The following is a 26,704-nucleotide window of genomic DNA, read 5'->3' as shown; positions in this document are numbered from 1 at the left end:
CAGGATGGGATAGCTTTCAAACATACTTAGACACCTCTGTAAGAAAAGGAAGTTTTTAAATGTGATTTTTACTTTTTGTTTTATCTTGTTATCAGAGTGCCAGAGAAGCAGAAATTAAACTGAAAAGTGAAAGCAGAGTTAAACTTTTTTACTTGGACCCAGATGCTCAGGTAAGAAGTATTTTAATATTTAAAATAGTTCAAGGAAAGAAAGGCTTTGATAGGTTATTTGCTTGCTTATTTGTTTGCTTATTTATATATTTTGGATGCAAGGCAGTATGATAATATAGAAAATTCAGGAGAAAGAGAAAAAACAAAACCCGGTAATTTCATTACCATAGCACAGCCATTGTGAACATCTGATATTCCATAGATTGTTGAAAAGTTAAGGAGATTTATCCAAAGATGCACTAGTCCACAAAGAACATATATACAGGATATAATCTATCCTGTAAACCCACCACCAAGAAAATAGCATGCATCTCTACAGTTGCCCAGTAGACAGTACTGTTTCCTGACTGGCCCAAGCTCAGTTTCAAACACAAGCCTTTCTGTCCTACAGTCCACATCTGTGTCCTGAGAAAACCCCAAACACAGCGTGGTGAGGGCCTCCAGGGCTGCCCACAAACAGGGCTGCTCCTCGGAGGGGCCAACTGTCCTGCCATGGCTCCTCCCATAGTTTCCTCTTCATTTGCTGTCTTTTTTTTTTAATAGAACTTCTTTTCCCTATTTAATAATAAGTATTTCCCTCTGTCTCTTCTCAGACTTCGAAACCATATAGTTTTTTTGACAGGTTTTTGTTTAGTGTGGTAAAATATGCACAATATAGAATTCACCACTTTAGCCATTTTTAAACATACTATTCACTGGTGTTAGGTAGGTTCACATTATTGCACAAGTGTCACCACGATCTCTTTCCAGAACTTTCCCATCCTCCCAAATAGAAACTCTGTGTGCATTAAATAACAGCTCCGCATATCTCCTTCCCCTCCCCCTTAGTAACCTCTATTCTACTTTTTGTCTTTAAGATTTTACTTATTTAGGAAGCTAATATATGTGGAATCATATGATATTTTCCTTTTCATGTCTGGCTTGTTCCACTTAGTATAACGTCTTCAGGGCCCATCCCTGTTGTAACATATGTCAGAACTTCATTCCTTTTTATGGCTGAGTAATATTTCATTGGATTTATAGTATATGCCACATTTTGATTATAGAGACTTCAGTTGATGAACACTTGAGTTATTCATAACAATAATTTTAAAGCTCTATATAATCAGTCATGGAGTAGATATACCATCATGTATTTGACCATTGTTATATACCACATAAATGTATAAAATAGTAAACACTGTTTGCGTAAATAAATATGTATTGCTTTTCCATATTTTAAGCAGTTTCTTTAGGGTGCATTTATTATGGGATATTTTTTTCTTAGTGGGAACATAATACATTTATATATTTGCATTTCTTTTAAAGAAGCTTGACTTCTCATCAGCTGAGCCAGAAGTGAAGCCATTTGAAGAGAAGTTTGGAAAAAGAATTCTCGTCAAGTGCAATGATTTATCTTTCAATCTGCAATGCTGTGTTGCCGAAAATGAAGAAGGGCCCACTACAAACGTAATTTTCCTTTTGAAAAACTAAAATTAAAAAAAAAAACCACATTCCGAGGTTTCAGGTGAGCCTGTTGCGGTGCAGTCATGTCACGCAGTCCTAGTTCCTGGTGTCGGAGAACAAGAGGGTGAGATCGGAGTGCAGAGGCCCATTTGGGCCACCAGACAGGACGTTCACAACACAGGACAGGGAGGGAGGCTGCTGCGCTTTCGCGGTAACTTGTAGCAGCAATCACACACAGGTCTAGTCGTCTCTTCTTTGATAGCAGCGTTCTCTTTTCCCGACAGTTTGAGCCCTGGTGATGGTCTGGACTGTTTTGTTTTGTCCAGGTCGAGCCTTTCTTCGTCACTCTGTCCCTGTTTGACGTAAAATATAACCGGAAGATTTCTGCCGACTTCCACGTCGACTTGAACCACTTCTCAGTGAGGCAGATGCTGGCCACCATGTCCCCGTCTCTGAGGAACGGCGACCGGCAGAGCTCGCCTGCCCCGCTGGGCATCCTCCACGAGGCCGCCATGCAGTACCCGAAGCAGGTGGGGGGGCTGGCCCAGCGGTCACGCCGCTGAGGCTTCCCTTGTACAAGCTGTGTAAATACATAAATGAAGCTTAAAATGCGCAGTTGGAGTAAATGAGACTCTTAATTAGATTGATTGCGTATATCACGAGGTTGTCAAAGCAAGCTGAAAGAGAAATGGCTTTTGACTTCTCATTTCTTTTTTTCTAAATTTTCTGCTAGTTGCCTCCACTGCCAAAGGGGCTTTTTGATCGAATGATGAACTGTTTGTTCATGAGTTAACCAGTTTGACTCTGGGTGCTTCTGAGTAGTTCTGCTGTTTCAGTGCTGTTTGCTGATTGAGAATCTTTAATATTCGTGAGATTTGTTTAACGTAACTGTAAATTTTGCTCACTAAAGAAGATGGTTTGTTCCCTAGGGGATATTTTCAGTCACATGTCCGCATCCTGATATATTCCTTGTGGCTAGAATTGAAAAAGTACTTCAGGGGAGCATCACCCATGGTGCTGAGCCATACATGAAGAGTTCCGACTCCTCCAAGGTATGGATGACTTTGGGATGATAAAAAGCAGTGGGGGGAAAAATAGGAATAGAAATGCTTAAAGAAATCACAGTTAAGCCATATTTATGTTCTAAAAGAGATAGACTGCTTTCACTGTTGTTCTTTGTTCAGTCACTCAGTCATGTCCGACTCTTTGCGATCCCATGGACTGCAGCACGCCGGGTTTCCCTGCCCTTCAGCGTCTCCCAGAGTTTACTCAAACTCATGTCCATTGAGTTGGTGATGCCATCCAACCATCTCATCTTCTGTCATCCCCTTCTCCTTGAGCCTTCAATCTTTTCCAGCATCACTGTCTTTTCTGATGAGTCTACTCTTTGCATCAGGTGGCCAAAGTATTGGAGCTTCAGCTTCAGCATCAGTCCTTCCAGTGAATAGTCAGGGTTGATTTTCTTTAGGATTGACTGGTTTGATCTCCTTGCAGTCCAAAGGACTCTCAAGAGTCTTCTCCAACACCCCAGTTCGAAAGCATCAGTTGGTGCTCAGCTTTCTTTATGGTCCAGCTCTCACATCTGTACATGACTACAGGCAAAACCATAGCTTTGACTATACAGACCTCTGTTAGCAAAGTAATGTCTCTGCTTTTTAATACACTGTCTATGTTTGCTACTCTCATAGATTTAAGAGTTAACCTTCTGTGTCCAGTTTTCAGTGAAAAGTAATTCCATGTATAAATAAACACTTCATCTAGCTAGACTATCCTGACATCCTGAAATAACTGGCAAAGGAATTACCAGCTTAGGAGTAAACTTTCTTTCATTAAAAAGTACATACATTGTATTTAAATGGAGTTCATTTCCACTTGCTGGCTTGTGTCCAAGGTCCCGGAATTGTGAGTTTGGATCCATTTACTCTTACATGTGAGACCAGAGACTAGGAGGTGACCTGGCTGGGATCGTCTGGCCGGTAGTATCTGCAGATCGGGCCCCCTGTGTTTTGTCAGGGGGCCAGGGCTCTGCTGGCAGAGGCGGTGTGACATGAGGCAAAAGAGGGGAGGGAAATACACACGAGGTGTCTGTGCTGTGTCTTCATTACTTTGGTGTAGTGTTTGGTATTTGGGGGTGCCTAGGCGTGGACATACTTTAGGGTTATTGAATGTTAGAAGTCACACTTCCAAAAACTTAGATTTACGAAGGTTTAGTTGCCCGCTCAGCATCCCACAACTAGAGTCGCCAAAGGACACATGACTGTCACTTTCCACCTGTTGAGCCGCCTGGTTTAAGTCAGCTATTTGAATGCTACTCGTGCCAGTTTTACAGTACTTCTGGTTTCTTAAAACAATTTTTTTTATAACTGATCATCTGTGAGATGACCCTGATACAGTGACAAAGACTGGTCAGCATCCTGGGACACCCTGGAGGCTCTCACTGAGGTCTTCTCAGCTGATTCAGAGCTTCCTCTCTATGGCCACCAGCCCATCACAGGCGTGTCCACGAAGATGCAGGATGATTGTTAAAGGACAGGTCCTAGGAGTCAGAGACCTGGGTGCCGAGTGCCCAGCCAGCCTGAACACGTCATGTGACCTCTCTGGGCCCCGGCTGTCACATGTGCAGTTGAAAGATCGTGCTGCTACCTGTCCCTCCCTCCCCTCAGGAGCAGTGCTAAGATCAAACAGATCGTGTACAAGTCAGTGCTGTGGAGACTGTAAATCAAGCCACTGACGCATATAAGAGGACATCACCATCAATTACTACAGCCCCCATCAAGGAAGAGCCCATGTACCCAGGCACACAGCTTCAAACAGGATGCCCTTCTGGTTGATAAAGCCTGGGTCAAGTTTAGTCTCTGGAGAGAAGCTGTTTTATTTTTTAAATCAAGTCTGTAAAACCTGGGATAAGAAGCTCTTTTAGTCTCTTTGGTGTTTTGATTAATAATCAGTGAATACCCAAGATGAGATCTATTCTTCTGCTGTATGCACAACACGTTTCCAAGGCCAGCATGCACCAGCTTGGCCGCTTCTGCCTGCCATGTGCATGGCTTGGAATTTGGCAGCTCGTGCTGGTGTGAAAACCACGTATCCTCGCGGGCGGGACGCCGTTCTTCCCAGTGTCCGCTGAGCATCTGCTGAATTTACTCCTCCTTCATACTTACGGCATGTGAGGCTCAGCCATGTGTACCTTTTCCCATGCGTTCACACCTCCAAAGCAGTCAATTCAAGCAGAGATTAAGACTCAGCCATCTTATGTAAAAATAGAAGCTTCGATAGAGATTTTACTGAGGGATGGTTTTTCCCTGTGTATCAAAATTGTCTCTTCATGGCCTCTCCTTTGGGGTTGGCCTGCCCTCATACCTGAAGGGCGTACTGTTCTTTGCTTGCAAAATAAAACTCTGAGCTGTAACCAAGCTGTAAAAAAAAAAAAAAATTGTCTCTTCATGTTTCCCAAGATGGCCTATGGCATCGTTTGGAGGAAATCATTACTTTGGAGGAAATTTTTGGGAGGAGTCTCTGTAGGTGTCCACCATGAACAGATGTTTTTTAAAAAGAAAGAAAAGTGGGGGAAAAAACCCAAAGGGGACACACTAGTTTTTCACTCTGGCTTTCACATTCATTGTGTTCCATGTGCATCCTCAGTAAATGTGAGAGTTCACTTCAGGCAAGAGTGAAACTTATGCAAATATTGCATTTTAGTCCACAACACAGTCATTATTGTTGAAACCTAAAAGCAATTGTTTCTGCTTGAAAATGTGTAAGTAAAATGACTGCTCCAGGAAGGCTAACCATTCTATTCTATGATCTCCAAGTCTGCGTGGACGTGCCCCCCTGGAAGGAGAAAGGGAGGGACTGGATCCTGAACCTGTTTCAGTGGAGAAGTGTTTCCATCATCACTCCTGAAGGCCTCAATTCCTACACGTGGTTTCAGTACACTTGTCATATTTAGTAGCCAGAAGGGATGCTGGCAAGTGAAGCCCATGCTCTTCATTTTGCAGGTAGGGAAGCAGAGCCCAGAGAGGTTCAGTGGTCCAGACCACACAGCTGGTTTCAGTTTGACTCAGAAGCAGACAGGATGCTGCTATTCTCCTTCTGAGTCTTCTGGATGAGCGCTTCTCAGACCTGGTGCACACAGATCGCCGGAGCTCTGGTCAGATTTCAGGAGGTCTGGAGTGGGGCCCGAGACCCTGCTTTCCTGACCAGCTCCCGGTGGGACCGATGCTGCAGCTCTGCAGAGTTCACAGTGGCTCACCGGCAGTACAGCATGTTGCCCAACGTTGGTTTGATTCTGATTTACTTAAGCAATATAAATGACCTGTAGTCATGTACGTATGTGAGAGTTGGACCATAAAGAAATCTGAGTGCTGAAGAGTTGATGCTTTTGAACTATGGTGCTGGAGAAAACTCTTGAGAGTCCTTTGGACTGCAAGGAGATCAAACCAGTCAATCCTAAAGAAAATCAACCCAGAATATTCATTGGAAGGACTGATGCTGAAGCTGAAGCTCCAATACTTTGGCCACCTGATGCAAAGAGCCGACTCATTGGATAAGACCCTGATGCTGGGAAAGATTGAGGGCAGGAGGAGAAGAGGGCATCAGAAGATGAGATGGCTGGACGGCATCATCAATTCAATGGACATGAACTTGGGCAAACTCCGGAAGATGATGAGGGACAAAGAAGCCTGGCATGCTGCAGTCCATGGGGTCACAAAGAGTTGGACATGACTCAGTGTCTGAACAACAATAGCAAAAGTCCCTTCACACTCTACCCTGACTGAATCAGTCAGACTTTGTAGTGGTAACAGTGCAGTATCCCAGAATAAGCAAATTTGGGGATACTAGGTGTCATCTGCTTTAGCGGTAGGAGTTTCGTTTATGAAGAGACCTGCCATGCATGCATCTTAGGCCAAAACTAAATCTGCTTCCCTCTGCACTTTAGAGTTAATCCACCCCCCACACAAACCAAAAGTGATCGTGAGAAAGTGAAAATAGTGGTAATTTATACCTAGAAACGAGAATGTGATGTTTGAAAACCCTGGCCTAACTTAAGTCAGTACCTGTCATGCCTTAATAGCAAGCATATACTCCCCAAATCTGGGAAGTCTGCATAGGCCAGTGCACATTAGGAGTTGTCAAAGCCTAGTGTTTTCATTAGTATCCTCATTTAAACTCCAGTAATGGGATATATTGGGGCAAGAATACCAAGTACTAGTAATTACTGATAACTCAGGGACTTATACTTAGCCCTTAGTCATAAAGAAATATGAAAGCCTATGAAATGGCATGCCTGTTACCTATGAAGTCCAAAGAAAAGACATACATTTTGGAAACAGTTTTCATTTGATATTCTTTGGAAATTGCTGCCAGAGAATATGATGAACAGAATTGTCTGCACCGAGAGTAAGTCCAGCCGTGTTCATTACCGTAAGATGTGCTTGTCCATGCCTCTGATACTTCAGGAAGAGCTTGTTCAGTGACTGTGAGGTAATAACTGTTAGCTCAGAACTCTCCCTTCAGTGGGACACAGTAACTCATAGTTCTACTCTGGTGTCTTTAAGGTTGCTCAGAAGGTTCTGAAGAATGCCAAGCAGGCATGCCAAAGACTAGGGCAGTACAGAATGCCATTTGCTTGGGCAGCAAGGTAAGGGGAACATCTTTTTTTTTTTTCCCCCAAGTATTTTGATTGTTTTTCATAAATGTCACTTTTTAAAGGAGTTGCGTTTTTTTTTCTAGTTTTTTTTTAATTAGAGGATAATTGCTTTTTACAATGTTGTGGTGGTTTCTGCCATGCAACAGCGTGAATCAGCTGTATATGTACATGGTTCCCCTCCCTCTTGAGTCTCCCCCCACCACCCCGCCCGCCCCACCATCCCACCCCTCAGGTCGTTTACATTCCACAGGGTAGTGTATATACGTCAGTGATACCCTCTCAGTTCGTCCCACCCTCTCCTTCCCCTGCGGTGTCCAGGAGTCTGGAGGAGAACATCCTTTATACTTTCTATATAGATACAGCTATATGGAGAGACAGACAGACAGACTGACCAACCCATTCTGTTTGTTGTCCAGAAGCAGAAGATTAAATCTGTAAAACTGAAAACCAAGCAAGCCGCATATCTGAAACATCATTTATTGGAGACCCAGAGAAAGGCGGTGCTGGCTGGAGAAGGGCGCTGTCAGCCCTGGCAGGATGGACAGGAGTGTGTGTGGCAGAGCTGGGGCGCCAGGTTCCAGCACGTGCCTCCAGCTGGGAGGGGGTGGCAGCCCGGTCAGTGAGGCCCACAGACCCTCTGTATTTCGAGTCTTAAGCATTTGGCTGTGTGTGTTATTTCCTAAGCGCAGGCCATTTGCTGGAAATATTTTCTATGTAAATTGAGTTAGCTGTGTTCATCCTCATAAATACCTTCCTCGTCTTTCAATAATGAGATTTCTGCTGGCCATAGCCAGTGGAATGACAATTAGTCTTCACTTAGAAACCAGAGTCCAGCTGTGGATTTATTTTGGTCATTTGGAAACTCAGCTTAGACATGTCATTCTGCTATTTCAGGACGTTGTTTAAGGATGCATCTGGAAACCTTGACAAAAGCGCCAGGTTTTCTGCTCTCTACAAGCAAGACAGCAATAAGCTATCCAATGAAGACATGCTCAAGTTACTTGCAGACTTTCGGAAGTGAGTCTGAAGGCCTTGCTTGTTTCTTCTGCACCGGAGAAACAGAAGTTGCTGTATGAGGTGGGGGTTGGCAGCCCTGTGTCAGAAGTGACTCCCTTGGCTGGTTAGCGTGAACCCCGCACCCCACCCAAAGTGACTGCGTTTGGGGGTGGTTTCTGCTCACACAGTCTGGCTTCCTGGGTGGTGCCTGGAGGGTGGAATTTGCAGGGCCATCAATCAAAACGTGGTATGAGCAGAGAGCCTGTGGCCAAGCAGCTAAGATCACAGGCCTCCGCTGGTCCCGAGCCCGGGGTGGTTCTCCCTGTGCACCAGGCCCCCTGTAGGAAGGGTTTCCTGGGGAGAGTGTGGTCCAGAAGGCCAGCGAGAGACTCAGAAACCCGGAAATAGGGGCCGTGTGCTGCCAGGCGCAGAAGACGCAGCGTCACGAGGGAGGCTGCAGTGCTTCTCATTGAGAATCCGGAGAAGTGCCGCTGTGTCTTTGAGTGTTCGTCACACCTGAGTTAGGGAAGTGGAGAGTGCCTTCTTCATTTGTTTTTTTAAACCTTAGTGTTGCTTTATTTTCTTTCCTCTTTTTTTTTTTTTACAAAAAAATAATCACATGTCAGTGGTTTGGACCCCAGCTCGGATCCAAAGCTATTGTTTCTGCTCCCGTGATTGTCTCAAATGTCATTTAGCAGTGGACGAGAAACGTGTTCTGAAGCTGCCCTAGTATTTAGAAAATAGCTGTCAAAGCTCATAAGCCACGTTGCCCCTCTCCCTTGTGGTGATTATCAGAGGAGACAGTCCAAGATTTAGTCAGAAAGTAATCCTGTCAGAGAGATGGTATTGCTGACATGTGCTCCAAGAAGCATCTGTCTAAGAAGAGGGATACGATATTTTATATTTATTCGATTTGCTCATGGTTGTGTCCCTTATTTCTGCAGGGGGTCTGAAAGCAAAGTGTAAAAATAGAACATTTTCTTTAAAATGCAGATCTTTTCTGAATGCTACCATATTGGGTAGTTTAGGTGACAATGCTGTTAGTTTCCACATGAGGTTTACAAAAGGCTGGTGGAAATGAGAGGAACCCTGAGAGAAAGTGATTCCATTAGTTGGGGCTGGTGAAGGGCAAAGATGATGACATTCATCATATGCTGTAGTCATGTGGGAGCTAGAATTTGGAACCATTAGGGACATCCAGGTTCACATGAACAGAACCGCAAGATATCCTGACCAGTTACATGTGAGACTGCTCAAGACAGTGATGATGTCTGAGGAATCTTAAAAACAGGAGTTGGGAACTTTTCAAAACTGGGAATAATTCAACCAAATGCTGAATCTGTGAACCACTGAGCTGTGATGCTTCTTGCCAGTGATCTCAAAGACGTTATTAAACAGGTGGCTTCTGAAGAACCAGGAGGCAGCATCCTGTGTTCTAGGAACTACTCGTCCTAGCCATATTTCTGCTTCTCCTTTTTTAATTGGGTCACTAAGCTGGTTCGACAGAAGAATGTAAATTATATCCCAAGATGACCAAGAAGTCAGAGAAGTGTGAGAAAGTGAAAAATTGTTCAGTGCTGGAGTAACCAAATGCGAGGAGGGGTGATGGGTGGCTAGTCTCAGTCTGGCGATGGACTTCTAGGGGTTTGAGAAGGAGCTGCTTCTTGGCAATAGTCTGTGCAGTATCTTCATGAAAGACTTTTATGAGAATGTAAAGTGCTGATGAATGTCTTCATGACATATGTAATAGGAATATCTAATACATTAGATGTTAGAATCTGGGTTTAGGAGGGTCTTGATCAACTACAAATGACTCAGTCATAAAAAGGTAAAGTTTCATTGGGACAAAAATCAAATCCTGTTTTGATTTCTAAAAACATAATTGTATAAAGACACGATGGAGAGATATAACAAGATAGTAAAGCATATAAAAAAAGATATTTTAGGTGACTGTATATTTAATGTGCCTCACTGGAGAGGTGTGACTGTGTAAAAGTAGTAGAATTTTGGCTGCATCAGTGGAAAGGTATATTGTTCAAAACCAGACAGCTGCTCTATCCCACCTGTTCAGGCCCCGCTGAACCTTACTGATACAGTTCTGGGAGCCATGATACAAATGGGGTGTATATAGAGGAGAGAAATGGCATTGGAGGAAGACCCAAAAGGACTGAGAAGCGAGGACTTCAGGAAGGTGTGATAGCTGTCTATTAAAGGTTTTAAAAGTGTTAGAGAAACTTAACTAGGCTTCTTGATGAGTGAAAGATTCAGCGAGGTGAATTTTACCAGGCTGTAAGGAAGAGCAATCTGGGTGTCAAAATGGCTATGTTGAAGGTTTCCTGTCACTAGGTAGGACTGAGGACATGCTTGTCAGGACTTGTCACAGAGGACACCCCTGTATTAGATGGAGGCAGATCAAATACAGACATCAGACAATTCACTCAACACCTTCTTTATATCCAGCATTTCACTAGACAATGGAGCCTCAGATGGCTCCTGAACTTTCTCGATTCTGTTTGAGCCAAGAATGTATGTTGAGAATGGAGTGGTTCAGGAAAACCTCCGCTGTAACATTTTGTTGATATCCTTATCTGGGCTTGTGGTACCCAGCACAGTGGCCAGTAGCCACGTGTGACTGTCAGGTACTTGAAATATAGGTCCTGCTGACATGAGTTCTAAGTGTAAAATACACATCTGGTTTTAAAGAACTAGAATGTACTTTTTATACTCGTTGCATATTGAGATAATATTTGTAATATATTATTGGGTTAAATAAAATATTTTAAAAACTAATTTTACCTGTTTCTTTTTACACTTTTCTTTAAGTGTAGCTTCTATGAAGTTTAAAATTATTTTCATGGCTTGCGTTATGTTTCTCTAGAAAGTACCGCTCTAGAATTCAGAGCTAACTGACTTGTTTGACTTTTCTCTTCTCTTATTTGTAGACCTGAGAAGATGGCTAAACTCCCCGTGATTTTGGGCAATCTAGACATTACAATTGATAACGTTTCCTCAGACTTTCCTAGTAAGTGTACGTTCTGCGTAATAAACAGACCAGCTTTTGTTTGGTTTTTACTTCAGTTTGTTTGTTTTTAATTTTTTTTTTAGATTACGTCAACTCATCATACATTCCTACAAAGCAATTTGAAACCTGTACTAAAATGCCGATTACATTTGAGGTGGAGGAATTTGTACCCTGCATCCCTAAACACACTCAACCTTACACCATTTACAACAATCACCTGTATGTTTATCCTAAGTCCTTGAAATATGACAGTCAAAAGTCTTTTGCCAAGGTGAGTGGCAAGATTGAGTTTTTATTTAATTTTTTAAAGATTTATTTGTTTGTTTATTTTTGGCTGCGCTGGGTCTGCATTGCTTCTCGAGGGCTTTCTCAAGTTGTGCACATGCTTAGTTGCTCCGCAGCATGTGGCCTCTTCTCTGACCAGGGACTGAACCTGTGTCCACCGCAATGGTAGGCAGGTTTTTAACCACCAGACACCGAGGGAGCCCAAGTTTTCTTTTCGATACCAAACTTTCTTAGGTTTTTGGCTTCTCTTGTTCTTTCATAAATATTTGCATACTTTAATCTTTTTTTAAATTCTCTTTTTTATGTAACTATCGCTGCAGGCCAGAAATATTGCTATTCGCATTGAATTCAAAGATTCAGATGAGGAAGACTCTAAGCCTCTGAAGGTTGGTACTTTATGTGTCCACATTTTCCATTTAAAAATGCAGTTTCTGATACTGCACAGCTAAAGGGACTTAGCACATTTTAGTTGACACAAACACAAAATATGTGACATCACAGACTATGGCCACATACACTGAACCTTACAGAACAGGAATAACTGAGTGCTTGCTCTTAATTGGCAATTTCTATTTTGTAACACTCTTTAGGGATGGGGCTTTCTTATGCATATTCAGTTCAGTAAACATATCATGTACCTTGAAAATGTTGATTCTAGTTGTAATAATAATAGTAGTAGATTATTGGTGATGTTTATTGAGTGCTTACTATATTCCAGGCTCTACAAGCAGAGCCTTATAGATATTAGATTCCTTTAATGCTCCTAACAGTCTTTTGAGTTAGGAACTCTTATTATCTGCCTTTTTTTTTTTTTTCTTTTCACATGATGGGACTAATGCTCAGAATTTAAATGAATTGTTCAGGACCATACATTATTGGAACTGGTGTTCAAACCCAGGCATTCTGGCTCCAGAACCCAAATTCTTCACTGAAACTATGGGGAAGTAATTTTCCCCAAAGGGAAGGAGATAATATGTGAAGAATATAATACAGTTTTTGCCCTCAAGAAATTCAGTTTAGTAGGAAAGGCAGTCATGGAGGAAAAGCTGCTGACACATAGAAGATAACGGAAATGGTTTTTTGGGTAAAACTGAATGATTAGTATAAAAAATTGCCAAAAGGACACAGGAAAGGAATGAATCATCTTGAAGGATTCATGAGAGTTTGCTTGTTGTACATGGGAGGGAAGGTTGTTCAGACTGAGGGACTGTGTTAGCAAAGGCATGGAGGTGAAAGCAAGCAGTGAGCTGTTGCTGTCTACGGAGTGGAGTAGGGGTAGGGGAGGTCTGGGAGGTGAGCGAGGGGAGTCAGGGGACCTGTGGGTCTGGAGTCTTGAAAGCAGAGATCCATCAAAGGGGGCTTCATTTGTGCTGTAGGAATGCTGCTTTCTTTACGACACATCTGAGTTTAATTTCTTGCTCTATTGATTGAATTCTGGTATCTCCCTTTGCTACTTCTCATTTTAGTGCATTTATGGCAGACCTGGTGGGCCACTATTCACAGAAAGCGCCTTTGCTGCGGTTTTACACCATCATCAAAACCCAGAATTTTATGATGAGGTAAGTGAGGTTTTCAAGGGGAAACCTAGTTTAACCAGTTTTGAGGAAAACTCTAATTTCTTTGCCTAGCAAAGCAAAATTCAAGAGAAGCTGCATATAATACTGAAATTACAGTGCTAGAACTAAATGTTGAAATATTTAGTTTACTTAATTTTTTTAATTATAAGAGCAACACATTTATTATTAAAAAAAAAATAACTTGGAAAATACAGATAATACAGAAAAGAAAAAGTCAAAATTCTTCCTGTATCACTACCACAATTAATATTCTCACCACTTTGTTCAAATGTGTACTTAAGGATAGTTAAACATCTGTTGGACCTGAGAATCTTCCTTATGTTGGGGTTTCCTTATGTAGAATTATATGCTTCCCTGGTGCCTTAGACAGTAAAGAATCTGCCTGCAATGCAGGAGACCCAAGTTCGATCCCTGGACTGGGAAGATCCCCTGGAGAAGGAAATGGCAACCCACTCTAGTATTCTTGCCTGGAGAATTCCGTGGACAGGGGAGACTGGCAGGCTACAGTCCATGGGGTTACAAAGAGTCGGACATGACTGAGCGACTAATGCACACACATGTAGAATTACAATGTAGTTCACTCAAACTACTATGTGAATCCTGCTTTTAAATAGTCAAACCTGGTTTTTCATTATGGCTTGGCTGTAGTAACAAAATGGCGTCTCTCATGTGTTTTCCAGTTCTTTCTAGAGTTGAAATACCAGCTTTCCTGTTTTGAATCAGTGAATTTAGTCCATTCATGCTATTGTAACAAAATACCGCAAACTGGGTGGCTTGTACAGAGCAGATATTAATTGCTCATGGTCCTGGAGGCTGGAAGTCTAGGATCAGGGTGCCGGCCAGCATGATCAGATGAGGGCCACCACCCTGAGGGTCACAGACTTCTCAGTTATGTCCTCACATGGCAGGAAGGACTGGGGAGCTCTATAGAATCTCTTACAAGAGCATTAATCCCATATACGGGCTCCACTCTCATGACCTAATCACCCCAAAGGCCCCACTTACTAATACCATCACCTTTGGAGCTAGGGTTTCAACTTATGAATTTGTGGGGTGGACACAAGCAGTTAGACCATAACAGTGTATTAAGGATCCATTTCTTCAACAGTCTCAGATCTCTTTTAACTGCAGGCGTTAAATCAGTTTGGAGACCAAACGCACGTTTGTGCACGGGTGACATGTTGTTGTTTTGGAATGTAAGAAAGATTTGTTATTTTTGTCTTCCCTACAGATTAAAATAGAATTGCCCACCCAGCTACATGAAAAGCACCACTTGCTGTTCACATTCTTCCATGTCAGCTGCGATAATTCAAATAAAGGAAGCACGAAGAAGAAGGATGTCATTGAAACACAAGGTTTGAATTTCATCATCCCTTTGATTGTTCACAACTTGTGCATTAGGTGGTTAAATTTTGTTTTGATTCTAAATTTGAGTACTTTCACTGAAGAAGTGTTTAGATGACGTTCGAGAAGGTAGCATGCCTGGCTCACGTGTACCTATTGTATAGGAGGTAGTTTTAGAATTCTCATCCCTTGGAGGCCAACATGCATTATGACTCTTTTCTGCAGAGGCTGTTTTCTGAGTCTTCTCAGTTTCTTACTCAGATTGGTATTAACTGTTCTTAAAGATCAGGCAATTTAGTAACATGACTGTCTTCATACATTTTCCTACACTTACAGTGATTTTTTGTTGTTGTTGTTCTTTGTTTCAACAGTTGGCTATTCCTGGCTTCCTCTCCTGAAGGATGGAAGGGTGGTGACTAGCGAGCAGCATATCCCTGTCTCAGCCAATCTCCCGTCTGGCTACCTAGGCTTCCAGGAGCATGGGATGGGCAGGGTATGGGACTTTAAGATCGGTTTACCCCAGTTCCTTCCAAAAGCATTAAAGATCAGCTAAAACAATAGTAACACACAAAAGCATGCAGTATTTTTGCCAGTCCCAATATTTTGGTTTTAGTTATTCATTTTACAAGTAAACTTAGCCCAATGGAAGGCTTCCCTGGTAACTCAGATGGTAAAGAATCAACCTGCAGTGTGGGAGACGTGGGTTCGATCCCTGGATTGGGAAGATCCCCTGGAGAAAGTAACGGCTACCCACTACAGTATTCCTGCCTGGAGAATTCCACGGACAAAGGAGACTGGAAGGCTATAGCCAAAGGGGTTGCAAAGTCAGACACAACTGAGTGACTTTCACTAGGCCACTGGAAGGCAGTGCTGGTAATAGCTATCATAATCTAGAATTATAGTTTAGGCATTTTATAAGCCCTGAACTGGTACTGCTTCAGTAGGGAAATGGAAGCTTGAGGATGAGATGGGAGTTTGTCTCTGCAAATTAGCCATGCTCAAATAAAGATATGGTCTTACAGCCATGCAAATGATTAGAAATTTGTTCCAGCTTATTGTAAGTCTAGTAAGCAAATTCCTTATCCACTTCGTAGCCCATTCTGATACATTTCTGATTCATGAAAGCCTGAATCTTCTCAGATTTCTCCAATTGGTTTGTTGATTTTATCTTCTTTTTAGCCATCTTAAATTTTATCTACTTCAGTTTTATAACATACTTAGTTAAGATCTGGTTCATTTCATTGTAAATGGCTTTTAATATCTCTGCGTTTAAATAGTGCTAAATTTGGGCCCATGTTATGGACAGATAGTTAAAATACTCAAAAATAAGGGTAAAATCATAATAGTATTCAGTTGTTATGATTGTTATTATTCAGTTATTATTCCTAGTCTGAAAATGAGAAAAGTGGAGGTTTCAGAAATAAAAACAAGCACAAATAGATGACCAACCATTTTCAGGAGCCAGGAATACTTATTATCCTGTTTATTTTATCTGGTACCTTATGCCATCACTTTCAGAATCCTGAGTTCAAGTTTGGTCAAGTGATTGGTAAAACTGGAACCATTCCCTCTCAGATGGACAATAATTCGTAGAGCTGCAACTATATAGAAAAGATAGCTTAGACAGTCTATTAGGAAGAGCATTGTACTTGGGAGAAGAGAGTGGGCGTGGTCACATGCCTACCATGAGCCAGGCGCAAGTAACAAGTCAGTGACGCTGCCTGGCACTTAGTACTTCATCAGTACACTCAACTGAAGAAGCCATGGTCACTAATCTGTTGGGATATTTTTTTTCCCCTCCATATTTTTTCAGCATTATGGTCCAGAAATTAAATGGGTAGATGGAAGCAAGCCTCTGCTCAAAGTTTCGACTCATCTGGTTTCCACAGTGTACACTCAGGTACATGCTGTTCCATTAAAATTAGCAGTGCTGGCTCTGCGAATGAATTTGCATGATTTTATTGGTAGAATAAAATCCTAATTGATATGTTACATAGATATATTTTCACTCTGTAAGTCCTTTTGTAAAGAAAGAAAGTATATATGAGGTGCTCTCATGTAATGATATAAATGGGTAGTACAAGTAACAGTTCTCAAAGTAAATTTTCCACTTTTGTTGGAGGACCTTTGAAGTCTTTTTTTTTAAATTTAATTTTATTTTTATATGATGTTTCATAGTCTCAATAAAACATGCATGCTGCGGAAGCAAATACCTCCGTGTCCACACCAGATATGCTAACAGGCTCTCATTTTCCTTTCTTCTTTTATCTCCGCAGGATCAGCACTTACATAATTTTTTTCAGTACTGTCAGAAAACCGAATCCGGAGCCCAGGCCTTAGGAAGTGAACTCGTAAAATACCTTAAGGTATCAGATGTCTTTCTTAGTAACTCCCTTTTTTCTGTTTGGTGGTGAGTGTTATTCCCACCCCTGGAAACCTTATAAGGCTGCTCTTCACCAGATGTTCTCACAGTGATATCGTCTCTAGGCTTTTAGATAGTGCCAAGGAGTAGACTCAGAAATGGTATGACTGCAGTCTTCATCCAGCCCCACATATACTTTTCTCAGGCTGGCCTAAAACATGTGATCCACAGAGAAAACCAGCCACTTGTAGGCCCTTCCTGTGAGCGCTCACTGCACACAGAGCACGGTTACAGGGACATAAAAGACAGTGACTTTAGTCCCACCATTAAGTAACTTCTAGTTCATTGTGGGGGACAACGTAACCTTGGTGAATGTGCTCTAGGTGGGGGGAGGGGGGGGAACAGAAATAACACATAAACTCCTGAGGGCAGGAGGAGAAGGGGACGACAGAGGATGAGATGGTTGGATGGCATCACCAACTTAATGGACAGGAGCTTGAGCAAACCCTGGAAGCCTGGTGTGCTACAGTCCATGGGGTTGCAAAGAATCGGACATGACTGAGTGACTGCACAACAACAATGCACGTGACCAGCCCTAGCTTTGTGCAGACGGGAGGCTCCTGGGGCGAGCAGGAGGTTGGTCCAGGGGAGTTTCACCCAGAACCTGATTCTAGGGGAGCAATAGCTAAAAATGTGTTCTAGGCATTGGGACAAAATAGAAGAAGCATGAGAAGTTGAATTGGTTTGTTTTAAGCAAGGAAAATGGAATGGGGATTCTGAAATCCCTGCTTCAAGTCCCCTTTCAGCTACATCATAGGAGCCATGTGACTTGAAGAAGAGCCTTTTATTCATTCTCCATTGCTGCTCTAACAAATTACTGCAGACTTGGTGGCTTTAAACAACACAAATCTGTTTTCTTGCACTTCTTGTAGCTCTGAAGTCTGACATGAGTCTCACTGGGCCAAACCCAGGATGTTATTAACAGGGCTGAGTTCCTTTCTGTAAGCTCTGGAGAGCTTTTCCTGCCCTTTTCCAGCTCCTAAAGGCTCCTTCATTCCTTGGCTTGTAACCCCTTCCCATATCTCAAAGCCAACAATGTTGCATCTCGGAGCATTCTTCCCCACCACTCCCCTAATCCCTCTTTGACTTCTAAGGACCCTTGTGATTGCTTTGGGCCCTCCTGTATAATCTAACAGAGTCCCCCGTCTCAAGGTCAGCTAATCTGACTAGCAGCCCTAATTCCCCTTTGCCATATAACATAGTCACAGGTTCTGAGGCTTTGGATGTGGACATCTTTGTCCAGTAGCCTGGTTGCCACTGTCTCTGTTTCAATGGGTTCCTTCCATCTGTATTTGAAGCTGAGTGGAGATTTCTCAGGGTCGGTTTACTTTTAAAAAGATAACACGAACCTTGCCATCCCATGCCTGTAGAGCCTACACGCAATGGAGGGTCACGTGATGATCGCCTTCTTGCCCACCATCCTAAACCAGCTCTTCCGCGTCCTCACCCGAGCAACTCAGGAGGAGGTCGCGGTCAACGTGACGCGGTGAGTGAGGCGGAAAGGTGGTACCCTTCTTCCCTTTCAGTCTGTCCACATCTGGAGCACAGCCATACATATCTGGGGTGCCAGTACGTGTTGAACGTGATATTTAAGAAACTTGTTTTGATCCCATATGTGGGGACCCCATCCAATGCCTTGTTTCCTTGTTTCCTGTGGTGCCAATAGGATCATCATTGTTCTACTACTACTGTGATAATAATGAAATGTTTCCATTTCCACATTACTATTCATTGCTTTATTCATTCCTGTGGTGTGTAGGGTCATTATTCATGTGGTTGCCCAGTGCCATGAGGAAGGATTGGAGAGCCACTTGAGGTCATATGTTAAGGTATGTAAATTAAACTGCCCCAGTCATTCAAATCTGTGGCTCTCCAACTTTCCTTCTAAGGACCTTTTTTTTTTCTTTTCCCTTAAATCTAGTTATTTGGGGATGTATTTGTGATGACCTCTGCTGTCTCTTCTATTCCTGCAGCCGGTGCTTGTACCTGAATGAGGGGGAAGTCTAAAGAGGGGCAGCCATTCATTTATTTCCTTAACTTCATCCTTTCAGCTACATTTCTTTTTTTAAGGGTTTTTCAAATAATGTGACCCAAATGGTGTAGAGGTTTAAAGATGGAAGGTTAGCTCTAGCCACCATCAAATTGGACTATGTAAGAAAGCAAGAGATGACATTAGATAAATGTCAACAGGTTCATCATTCACATACAATATTCAGTCAACACAGTGGCCTTTACTGTTCTGAATAGTTACACATGTTCTCTTTAGACTTGAACACCTCTGAATTGTAGTTGTATATTAGTTTATATTTAAACTAAGTTGGGGTGCTTCAAGGAATCAGTTGCTGCATGTCAGTCATGTGACACATTGATTACAGTTTTAGGGAGGTAGAGTTCTGTCCTGGAAGACCCACCAGCTGAGTCAGATGGGTCACATGTTTTGATAGGTTCCCTGAAGACACCCTGGGCTCCCTCTTCCTGTCACATGACACCCACCCTTCCCACCTTCCGTGTCCACACCCTCTCCCACCCATCCATGGTACCTGATCCCTGGTCTCCATCCTTGGGAGCCTCTCCAACTCTCAACCCATCTTGGAGAACCAGTGCACTAAAGTATATTTCCGTTTTCTTCAAAGTATGCATATAAAGCCGAGCCATATATTGCTTCTGAATACAAGACGGTGCACGAAGAGCTGACCAAATCCATGACCACAATTCTCAAGCCTTCTGCTGACTTCCTCACCAGCAACAAACTACTCAAGGTACGTCGGGAGGGCCAGTGTGGCTTTGCGGTAGGCAAATTGAAGAAACTTCAAACTTCATGGCCTGATCGATTTCACCCTCTTTGTGCTTTTGGAGACAGTCAGCACCTCCTCAAAGCGGGTAACAGAGTTAGCTCTTCAGTACCAACTTTGCTATTTATGCTTGTGCTCCAAAGACAGCCACAAGGTATTACTACATTCAGAGTGTCCCAGTCATATTCAGACCAGTGGTGGACACTGAGTCAGAGACTATCAAGGCAAGTGTCCGCGGGTGGGAGTCAGCCGAGAGGAGAGGCCACGTGTGAGATCCAGGGGCGCCTGTGGCTGGCTGTGCCGTGCTGAGCATAAGCACCCAGTTTCCCAGTGGGATGGCACTGTTTACTGTTGGACACGTGGAAGCAGGTGCATATCTGCCTTAGCCCTCGGGTCCGACCATTCGTCCAGAGGTTCAGCTGTGTTTTCAGGTCACACTTGTTTCTTGTCAGTGACCTTACTAAGGGAGTAAACGTCTCGTCTTCTGATTTGTTGTCTTCCTTACTGGATTCTTTTTTTTTTTTTCTTTCAGTACTCATGGTTTTTCTTTGAAGTTTTGATAAAATCCATGGCTCAGCATTTGATAGAGAACTCCAAAGTTAAGGTATGTCACTTCCTCTCAAGGTTTGCCTGGCAGTTCTCAAGGGACAGTCTCTTTCATTGTAGCCAACAGTTATTAATGCTCTCTGGGTGCCAGTCCCGGTACTGTTCTAGGGGCTTTCTGAGTATTAAGGCATTTTAGCTTTACAACAACCCCACAGAGGGAAATGCTAGTCTCTCCCCTTGTTTTATGGATGAAGAAGCTAAGACCAGAGTGCATGAGTGCCCAGGGCCGTGCTGTGGCACATGGAGGAAGGGGATTTTGTGACCAGTCCAGCTCCAGAGCCCACACTCATGAGCACTGTGTTATTAAAAATCCAAAGAGAAGTATGTCTTTTCCTTTGACTAGCTTAGAAATCTTCACATTTGTGGAAACAGGAGTAGCAGCTTAAGCATTCATTTAAAATGTAATTACCCAGGGTTTCTTAAATGTCTTGAAGATGGTAGAGTATTCTCAGGAACTTGGATGAGAAAATCTGATATGACCACACGGCCTCAGTAGCCAGTGAGTGGACTCAGAGACAACTCCATCCCCACCAGACACCTCCTCCTTGTGATTCCCAGATGTGTGTGACTCTCCGGGTCCTGGGCTGTCCCCTGGTCCCTGCTGGTCTCTGCCACAAGATGAACTGGCTCTGGACTGACACCACCACTGGCTATCTGAGGCTTGGTGTAGATACATATTTATAGAATTCCAGTGCAGTAAACCCAGGTGGCCATGGGCAGAATTGCTTCTGAGACTCTCTGGGTCCCAGAATTGCTGTGTAACGGGATTCTTGCTGCATCTTAGCTGTGCAGTAGTCGGGTCTCAGGGTGTATGGTCAGCAGCTGCATCTTAGCTCTGCAGAAGCGGGGTCTCGGGGCGTGTGGTTGGGTGCAGCAGGCGCTTAAGTAGGGAGCAGCCATCTTGGAGCCCAGCAGCTCCCGCGGTGAATGTGGGGAGGATAAGGGGGCCCAAGGGAGGGAGGCTTGAGCTCTGGGCCGCCTGGACCAGGGATCTGGGTGCAGAGCAAGCCTGGGGAAGGGCCGGTGGATTTTGTCAGGTGGGAGGGTGGTGGTTCAGAACCTAAAGCTGTGCTTTCTGCTACAGAGCCAGTGCTGGAGCCTGAGGAGGTTTCCTTTCTTTTTTTTTCCCCTTTTAAATCCAATTCTAGTGCACAGGGGAGATGCCAGATGGAGGTGGGCCCTGCCTTCCACAGAGTAATGCACCATCTAAATCACGCCAGCACAGCCTGCCAAGGGAAAAATCTAGCAGATTGTCTCCTTGGCAGTATGCAGCTAACTAGGCACACTCACACGCGTGTGTGCACGCACACACACACCCTCAGCATGTTATGTTATACTGCCTTTCTGTTAAAGATGTCATCTCCTATTCAAGACAGGCTCTAGGCCAGTCTTAGTCTGCTGAGACTGCCATCACAAGTACAATACTCGGGGGCTTGAACAACAGAAACTCATCTCTTTGTGATTCTGGAGGGGAGAGGTCTGAGAGCAAAGTGTCTGTAGGGCTGACTTCCTCTGAGGTGTCTCTCCTCGGTTTATGGGGGGTCTTCTCCCTGCTTGTCTGCATCCTCATATCCTCCTCGCGTGTCCTGTAAGGTTAAGGCTCATCTTGATGACCTCATTTTATCCTAATTTCCTCTTGGAAGACCCTATCTCCAAAAACGCTCCCATTCTGAGGTGCTTAGGACTTCAACATCTGGCCTCTGGGGGGTAGTCAGGGAGAGGGACACAATTCAGTTCACAAAGAGGCCCTACTGGATTTTCATTATTTTTGTCTTTAAACAAATGGGATCACTTCCTAGACTGGTGACCTGACTGCATTTTTTAAAGTAGCCAATTTGTTCAGAAGGTACTCACTGAGCCCTTATCACGTGCCAGGCTCGGAGGATGTGCAGTTAAATGCAGTGTGGTTCGTGCCCCCATGGAGATCAGGTGGGAAAATGTGCGGTTAGAACACAGGAGCCATGGTCAAGGAGGTGAGGAGCACATCTGAGACATTCCTGAGAGTGTATTTAAATCAAGTGTCAGGTGGCGCTAGTGGTAAAGAATCCACCTGCCGATACAGAAGAGGCAAGAGCCGTGGGTTCCATCCCTGGAGAAGGAAATGGCAACCCACTCCACTATTCTTGCCTGGGAAATGCCATGGACAGAAGAGCCTGGCAGGCTACAGTCCACGGGGTTGCAAAGAGTTGGACACCACTGAGCAGGCATGGATCTGTGTCATCTAGCTTAGAACTATGATAGCAAGTTAATGAAGAATTGTGTGTGTGCTTTTCTCAAGATGCCAAATTAAACCGTAGAATTTTGGGGTCAGTAGAGACCAGAAAGCCACCTTCTTGTGCAGCTGCCCCCTTATTTCACAGAGGTGGATGGTGGGGGTCTAGACCCATGAAGTGGCCTGCCCAGGATCACACAGCCTAGCAGAGCCAAGAATCATGCCAAAGTCAGAGTCACCCCTCACCAGTGTCCTGCCGTTCCCAGCCTATAGCCCAATTCTCTCCATAGATAAATATTTAGTTTATCCTTTGGGACTTTACATAGGCCACTCAAGTGCTGCCTTGCACAACCTTTTCTGTAAGTTAATTATATCCTGGTCTCAAAACAGCATTCAGAGGGTTTTTCGAGGTAGTTTATTTTAAAGCATTCCAGCTTGAAAAGAAACACAGGCATCCAAAAAGAGAATGCTTAACTGTAGCATAATTTACTATAAAAAGGGATTCGGAACACCTGCTCACCACTCGGGGGAGTCCGACACTGGTCACTTTTAGAGGGGCTCCCTTCCCCCATGACTTCTGCTCCCATGTCACCCAAGATACCACCCTTTTCCTAAATCATGCCGCCCTTCCCTGAAACCACACCTTTTTTTTTTAAGGATTTAGAAATTGAAGTAGAGTTGCTTTACAATATTATACAAATTACAGGTTGTAATTGTAATTGTGATTCATAATTTTAAAGGTTATATTCCATCTATAGTTATTATAAAATCTTGGCCATATTCCCCTTGTTGTACCGTATATCCTTGCAGCTCATTTTACACCTAATAGTTCTCACCTCTTACTCCCCTGGCTCTATATTGCCCCTCCCAATTCCCTTTCCCCATGGTAACCACTAGCTAAATCACACCTTGATCTAGTAACTTCTCTTATGCTTTTTGAAGCCTGCAGTCACTTTGCCTCATATCTTAGGAGTGATGAGTTATATATGGTTGAATTAGCTGTTTTAATGTTTGTCTTACATGTGTCGAGTTGTATGCCCTAGTCTCTTAAGTTCTTGTGCTCTGGATTTAGGGAACAAGTTCATATTTACCATTTCTGTACCATTGGTGGTTTCCAGAATCATGGTCAAATCCCCTTAGAGTTTTTCTGTTTTAGGCTGAAGATTGTCAAAATAATCCAATGTGTTTATAATCCTGACCTTGACATTTTTCCTCATTGGTGAGTCTTGTCTTCAGTTGCTGTAGGCAGGCACACAGCTGTCTCGTAGGAGCACCTGGGCCATGGTTCACATAAGAGCTAGACAGTGCTTTCAGTGTCCTTGAAGGCGCCCTTCTCAAGAAAGTCTGCCACAAACCAGCACTTGGGGTCATAGAGTGTGATGAACTTAAGTCTTCATTTTCTACTCCCGGTGCTGGCCAGGCGGTTTCATCTGACGCACATACATGGGGAGAGATAGACCTGCACACTGTCATGCTGAAGGTGAAGGCAATGTCATGTGTCCACCTTCCCATCCCCAGCCAATCAAACTGTGACCCCTTTGCAGAGGAGAGCTGAGAATCAGAGCATCTCTCTGAACTAGCATCTGAAATAGTCAACTTCCATACCACCACAGATGGACCTGTGAAGTTTAGATTGATTACCTGTGACCGTTCCAGGCTTGAGTGTTCCATAGGTGATGTGCTTAGAATGTATAATAAGTAGTTTTGGGGGAAAAGTACAAAATAGGCCTCACTGTGGCCTCCTGAGGAGTTCCCAACCCCCAGCTCCACTCTGCCTCTAAGGTCAGCGTATTTTAGGTTTTTCTTCCCTATCGTTTAGTTTTAGCAGCTATAATTTCAGCAGACTCATTTTGAGTTTCCTTCCCTCCCATGTTGACTCAAGCAAATTGTTAGCATTCCACAGGTGCTCCTCCAGGAAGCTGGAAACCTGGCTGGGGACAGGCTGAACCTTTTCCCTAAGTGTCAGTTTTTTAGCTTTCAGCCATTTTCTGTCTTAACTGAGCAAGAAAAGAGCTTTCATTTGAAGAGTGAAAGAAGGGCAGTGTGGTTCCTGTTCTGAGTGGACTGCCCAGACTTCTGAACGATGTGTGAAACTCTGTGCATGTGTGATGCCAGAATGGTTAACAGCCATGCTTCCATCCACGAGGGCTTGTTTTAAACAGTGTGTGCTCCAGACAGAGCACTGAGGAGAGATGCAGGAAGATTGGAGAGTGCGACCTCCGTCGTGCAGTTGCTAGAGTCCTCAGAGAAGGAGAACATGCATTTAGAGGAGAGCGTGTGAAGGTGTCCGTGTGAGCTGCAACACGAGAGGACATTCGTGTGGTGCTGGAGCTGGAGCTCCGCCTGGGCCTTGGAGGCTGCCTCCCTTGTGGGAGCAGAATGAGGGTCCGGCAGAAGGAGCTCGTTCCCAGGTACGGGCTCAGGCTGAGGGTAGAGGGGAAGAGTGCAAACAGGATTATCCCAGAGACAGCAATGAGATTGTGGGAGAACATTGCAGGCAAGCAGCGGACAGTTAATAGAGACCTTGGAGAGGAACAGTAGTGATAAGGTGAAATTGACTGTGCATTACCAGAGTGGTTGGAAAACTTTATACCAACAAGTCTACCTTCCCCCCGGAGTTTGAACAGTCTGTGGGCAGGCAGACCTCGCACCAGCAGCATCTGTTGGAGGCAGAGATGGTGGGGGCTGGGCCACCATGGACGCTGCCTCAGCACTGAGGAAAGATCCTGCAGCAGGACATGGTCAGGAGGCAGCATTCCATTTGGCCAGGAAGTCCCCTGCCATCTCAGCATCCTGTCCCGAGCCAGCGCTCATGTACTTAACTGCTCTAGACACCAGCTCGTTAGCCTAGGTCATGTGCTTCCATCTCAGTTTATAGTGCTCTCCGTAAAAGCATCTCATCGCCTCAGCCTTTATCACCCTTCCATGTGCATCTTACCTCATTGCTGTGTTGCCAAATTAGGACTCTTGACAATAGCTGTTTGTCACAAGAGGGAGCTTCATCTCACCCTTCAAAGGCACTGAGTTATCACCTCCTAGTCACTGAGCAGTATTGTTGGTTGGTTGGTAGGTTAATTATACACCACTCTTCACCACACTTCTTTCCTTTTAATAAAAAAAAAATTATTATAGAAAATTCTAAAAGGAAAGGGAGTAGTTTAATGAATCTCACACACACCTCTCACCCACTCAGCTTCAACAGTTACCAACACTCTGCCATTCTTGCTTTATGTATCCACCCCCATACTTCTCTTTTTCCTAGAGTATTTTAAGAACATTTCCTCAATATTTTATCATTTCCTCTGTAAAACTACAGTGTATAATATCCAATGGGTAAAGCCTTTAAAGAATAATCATTGCACCATTATGACACTCAATAAAGTTAGCAATATTTCTTTATTATCATCTAACACCCCATCTGTATTCAGTTTCCCCCGGGTGTCTTGAAAGTGTCATTTTACAATTGATCTGAATCAGGATCTAAATACAGTCCACACATTGCCATGGGTTGATGTGGCCCTGAAGTTTTCTTGGACCCTCACACTGTTCCTTCTCCATTTGTTTATTTCTTAACGCAGTGTATTTGTTGAAGAAAGTAGGCCACCTGACCTGCAGAATTTCCCACACTCTAGATTTGGCCGATTGTAAGCTTGCAGTAATACATTACGTGATTCTCTGTACCTTCTGTTTCTTGTGTAGTGATATCTAGAGGCTAAATTCAAGGTTTGATTTTCTATGTGGCAAGGATACACGTTAGCTGGTACTCCTGTATCTTACATATCAGGAGGTATAGGATGCCCAGTTGTCCCACTTTTAGTTGTGATACTGTTGACTCATAGGTCCATGCGGTCCACCCCATCCCTCCATTATAGAATTTTCCATCCACTTTTCATGGTTTAAGCAGCTGTTAACTCAGCGCCCTTCAGTAGGCTTTTCTTGGAAGACCTTGTTTTTTAGGAGTGGCTGGCTTGGGAGCTGGCAGTCATGCTTAGTGGTTAGAGTTGGCCTTGCCTGAGTTCCTGATAGCTAATGGTTGATAAAGGCTGACACCTCAGGATCTAGAGTTACTGGTTTGCAAGAATGGAACAAAATCCTTTTGGAATTTCAGATTTTACTGTTCTGTTTTTAAAGTAGATAAACTTCCAATTCTTATGACTTGATCCTTTCCTCACTGGATTCTTG

The 26,704-nt window shown here is 43.6% G+C and overlaps 1 protein-coding gene across 13 annotated transcripts in view; it reads left to right on the top strand.

Annotated features, from left to right (window-relative positions):
- Positions 1–26,704, top strand: part of DOCK9 (dedicator of cytokinesis 9) — a 270,534-nt gene that overhangs the window by 169,018 nt on the left and 74,812 nt on the right. For all 13 annotated transcript variants that reach the window (XM_043892115.1, XM_043892111.1, XM_043892106.1 and 10 more), the window contains exons 10-27: positions 96–170; positions 1,479–1,619; positions 1,943–2,146; positions 2,546–2,668; positions 7,175–7,257; positions 8,161–8,283; positions 11,205–11,284; positions 11,368–11,555; positions 11,890–11,955; positions 13,036–13,128; positions 14,378–14,501; positions 14,862–14,983; positions 16,304–16,390; positions 16,767–16,856; positions 18,283–18,398; positions 18,672–18,741; positions 19,546–19,671; positions 20,237–20,308. In XM_043892115.1, coding sequence (XP_043748050.1) covers positions 96–170; positions 1,479–1,619; positions 1,943–2,146; positions 2,546–2,668; positions 7,175–7,257; positions 8,161–8,283; positions 11,205–11,284; positions 11,368–11,555; positions 11,890–11,955; positions 13,036–13,128; positions 14,378–14,501; positions 14,862–14,983; positions 16,304–16,390; positions 16,767–16,856; positions 18,283–18,398; positions 18,672–18,741; positions 19,546–19,671; positions 20,237–20,308 — 1,983 coding nt within the window. The remainder of the gene's footprint in view (positions 1–95; positions 171–1,478; positions 1,620–1,942; positions 2,147–2,545; positions 2,669–7,174; positions 7,258–8,160; positions 8,284–11,204; positions 11,285–11,367; positions 11,556–11,889; positions 11,956–13,035; positions 13,129–14,377; positions 14,502–14,861; positions 14,984–16,303; positions 16,391–16,766; positions 16,857–18,282; positions 18,399–18,671; positions 18,742–19,545; positions 19,672–20,236; positions 20,309–26,704) is intronic.

The sequence above is a fragment of the Cervus elaphus genome, chromosome 30, assembly GCF_910594005.1.
Source record: "Cervus elaphus chromosome 30, mCerEla1.1, whole genome shotgun sequence".
In the NCBI taxonomy this organism is placed as follows: domain Eukaryota; kingdom Metazoa; phylum Chordata; class Mammalia; order Artiodactyla; family Cervidae; genus Cervus; species Cervus elaphus.
The sequence above is the reverse complement of the archived record's forward strand: the minus strand, read 5'-3'. Positions and strand labels throughout refer to the sequence as shown.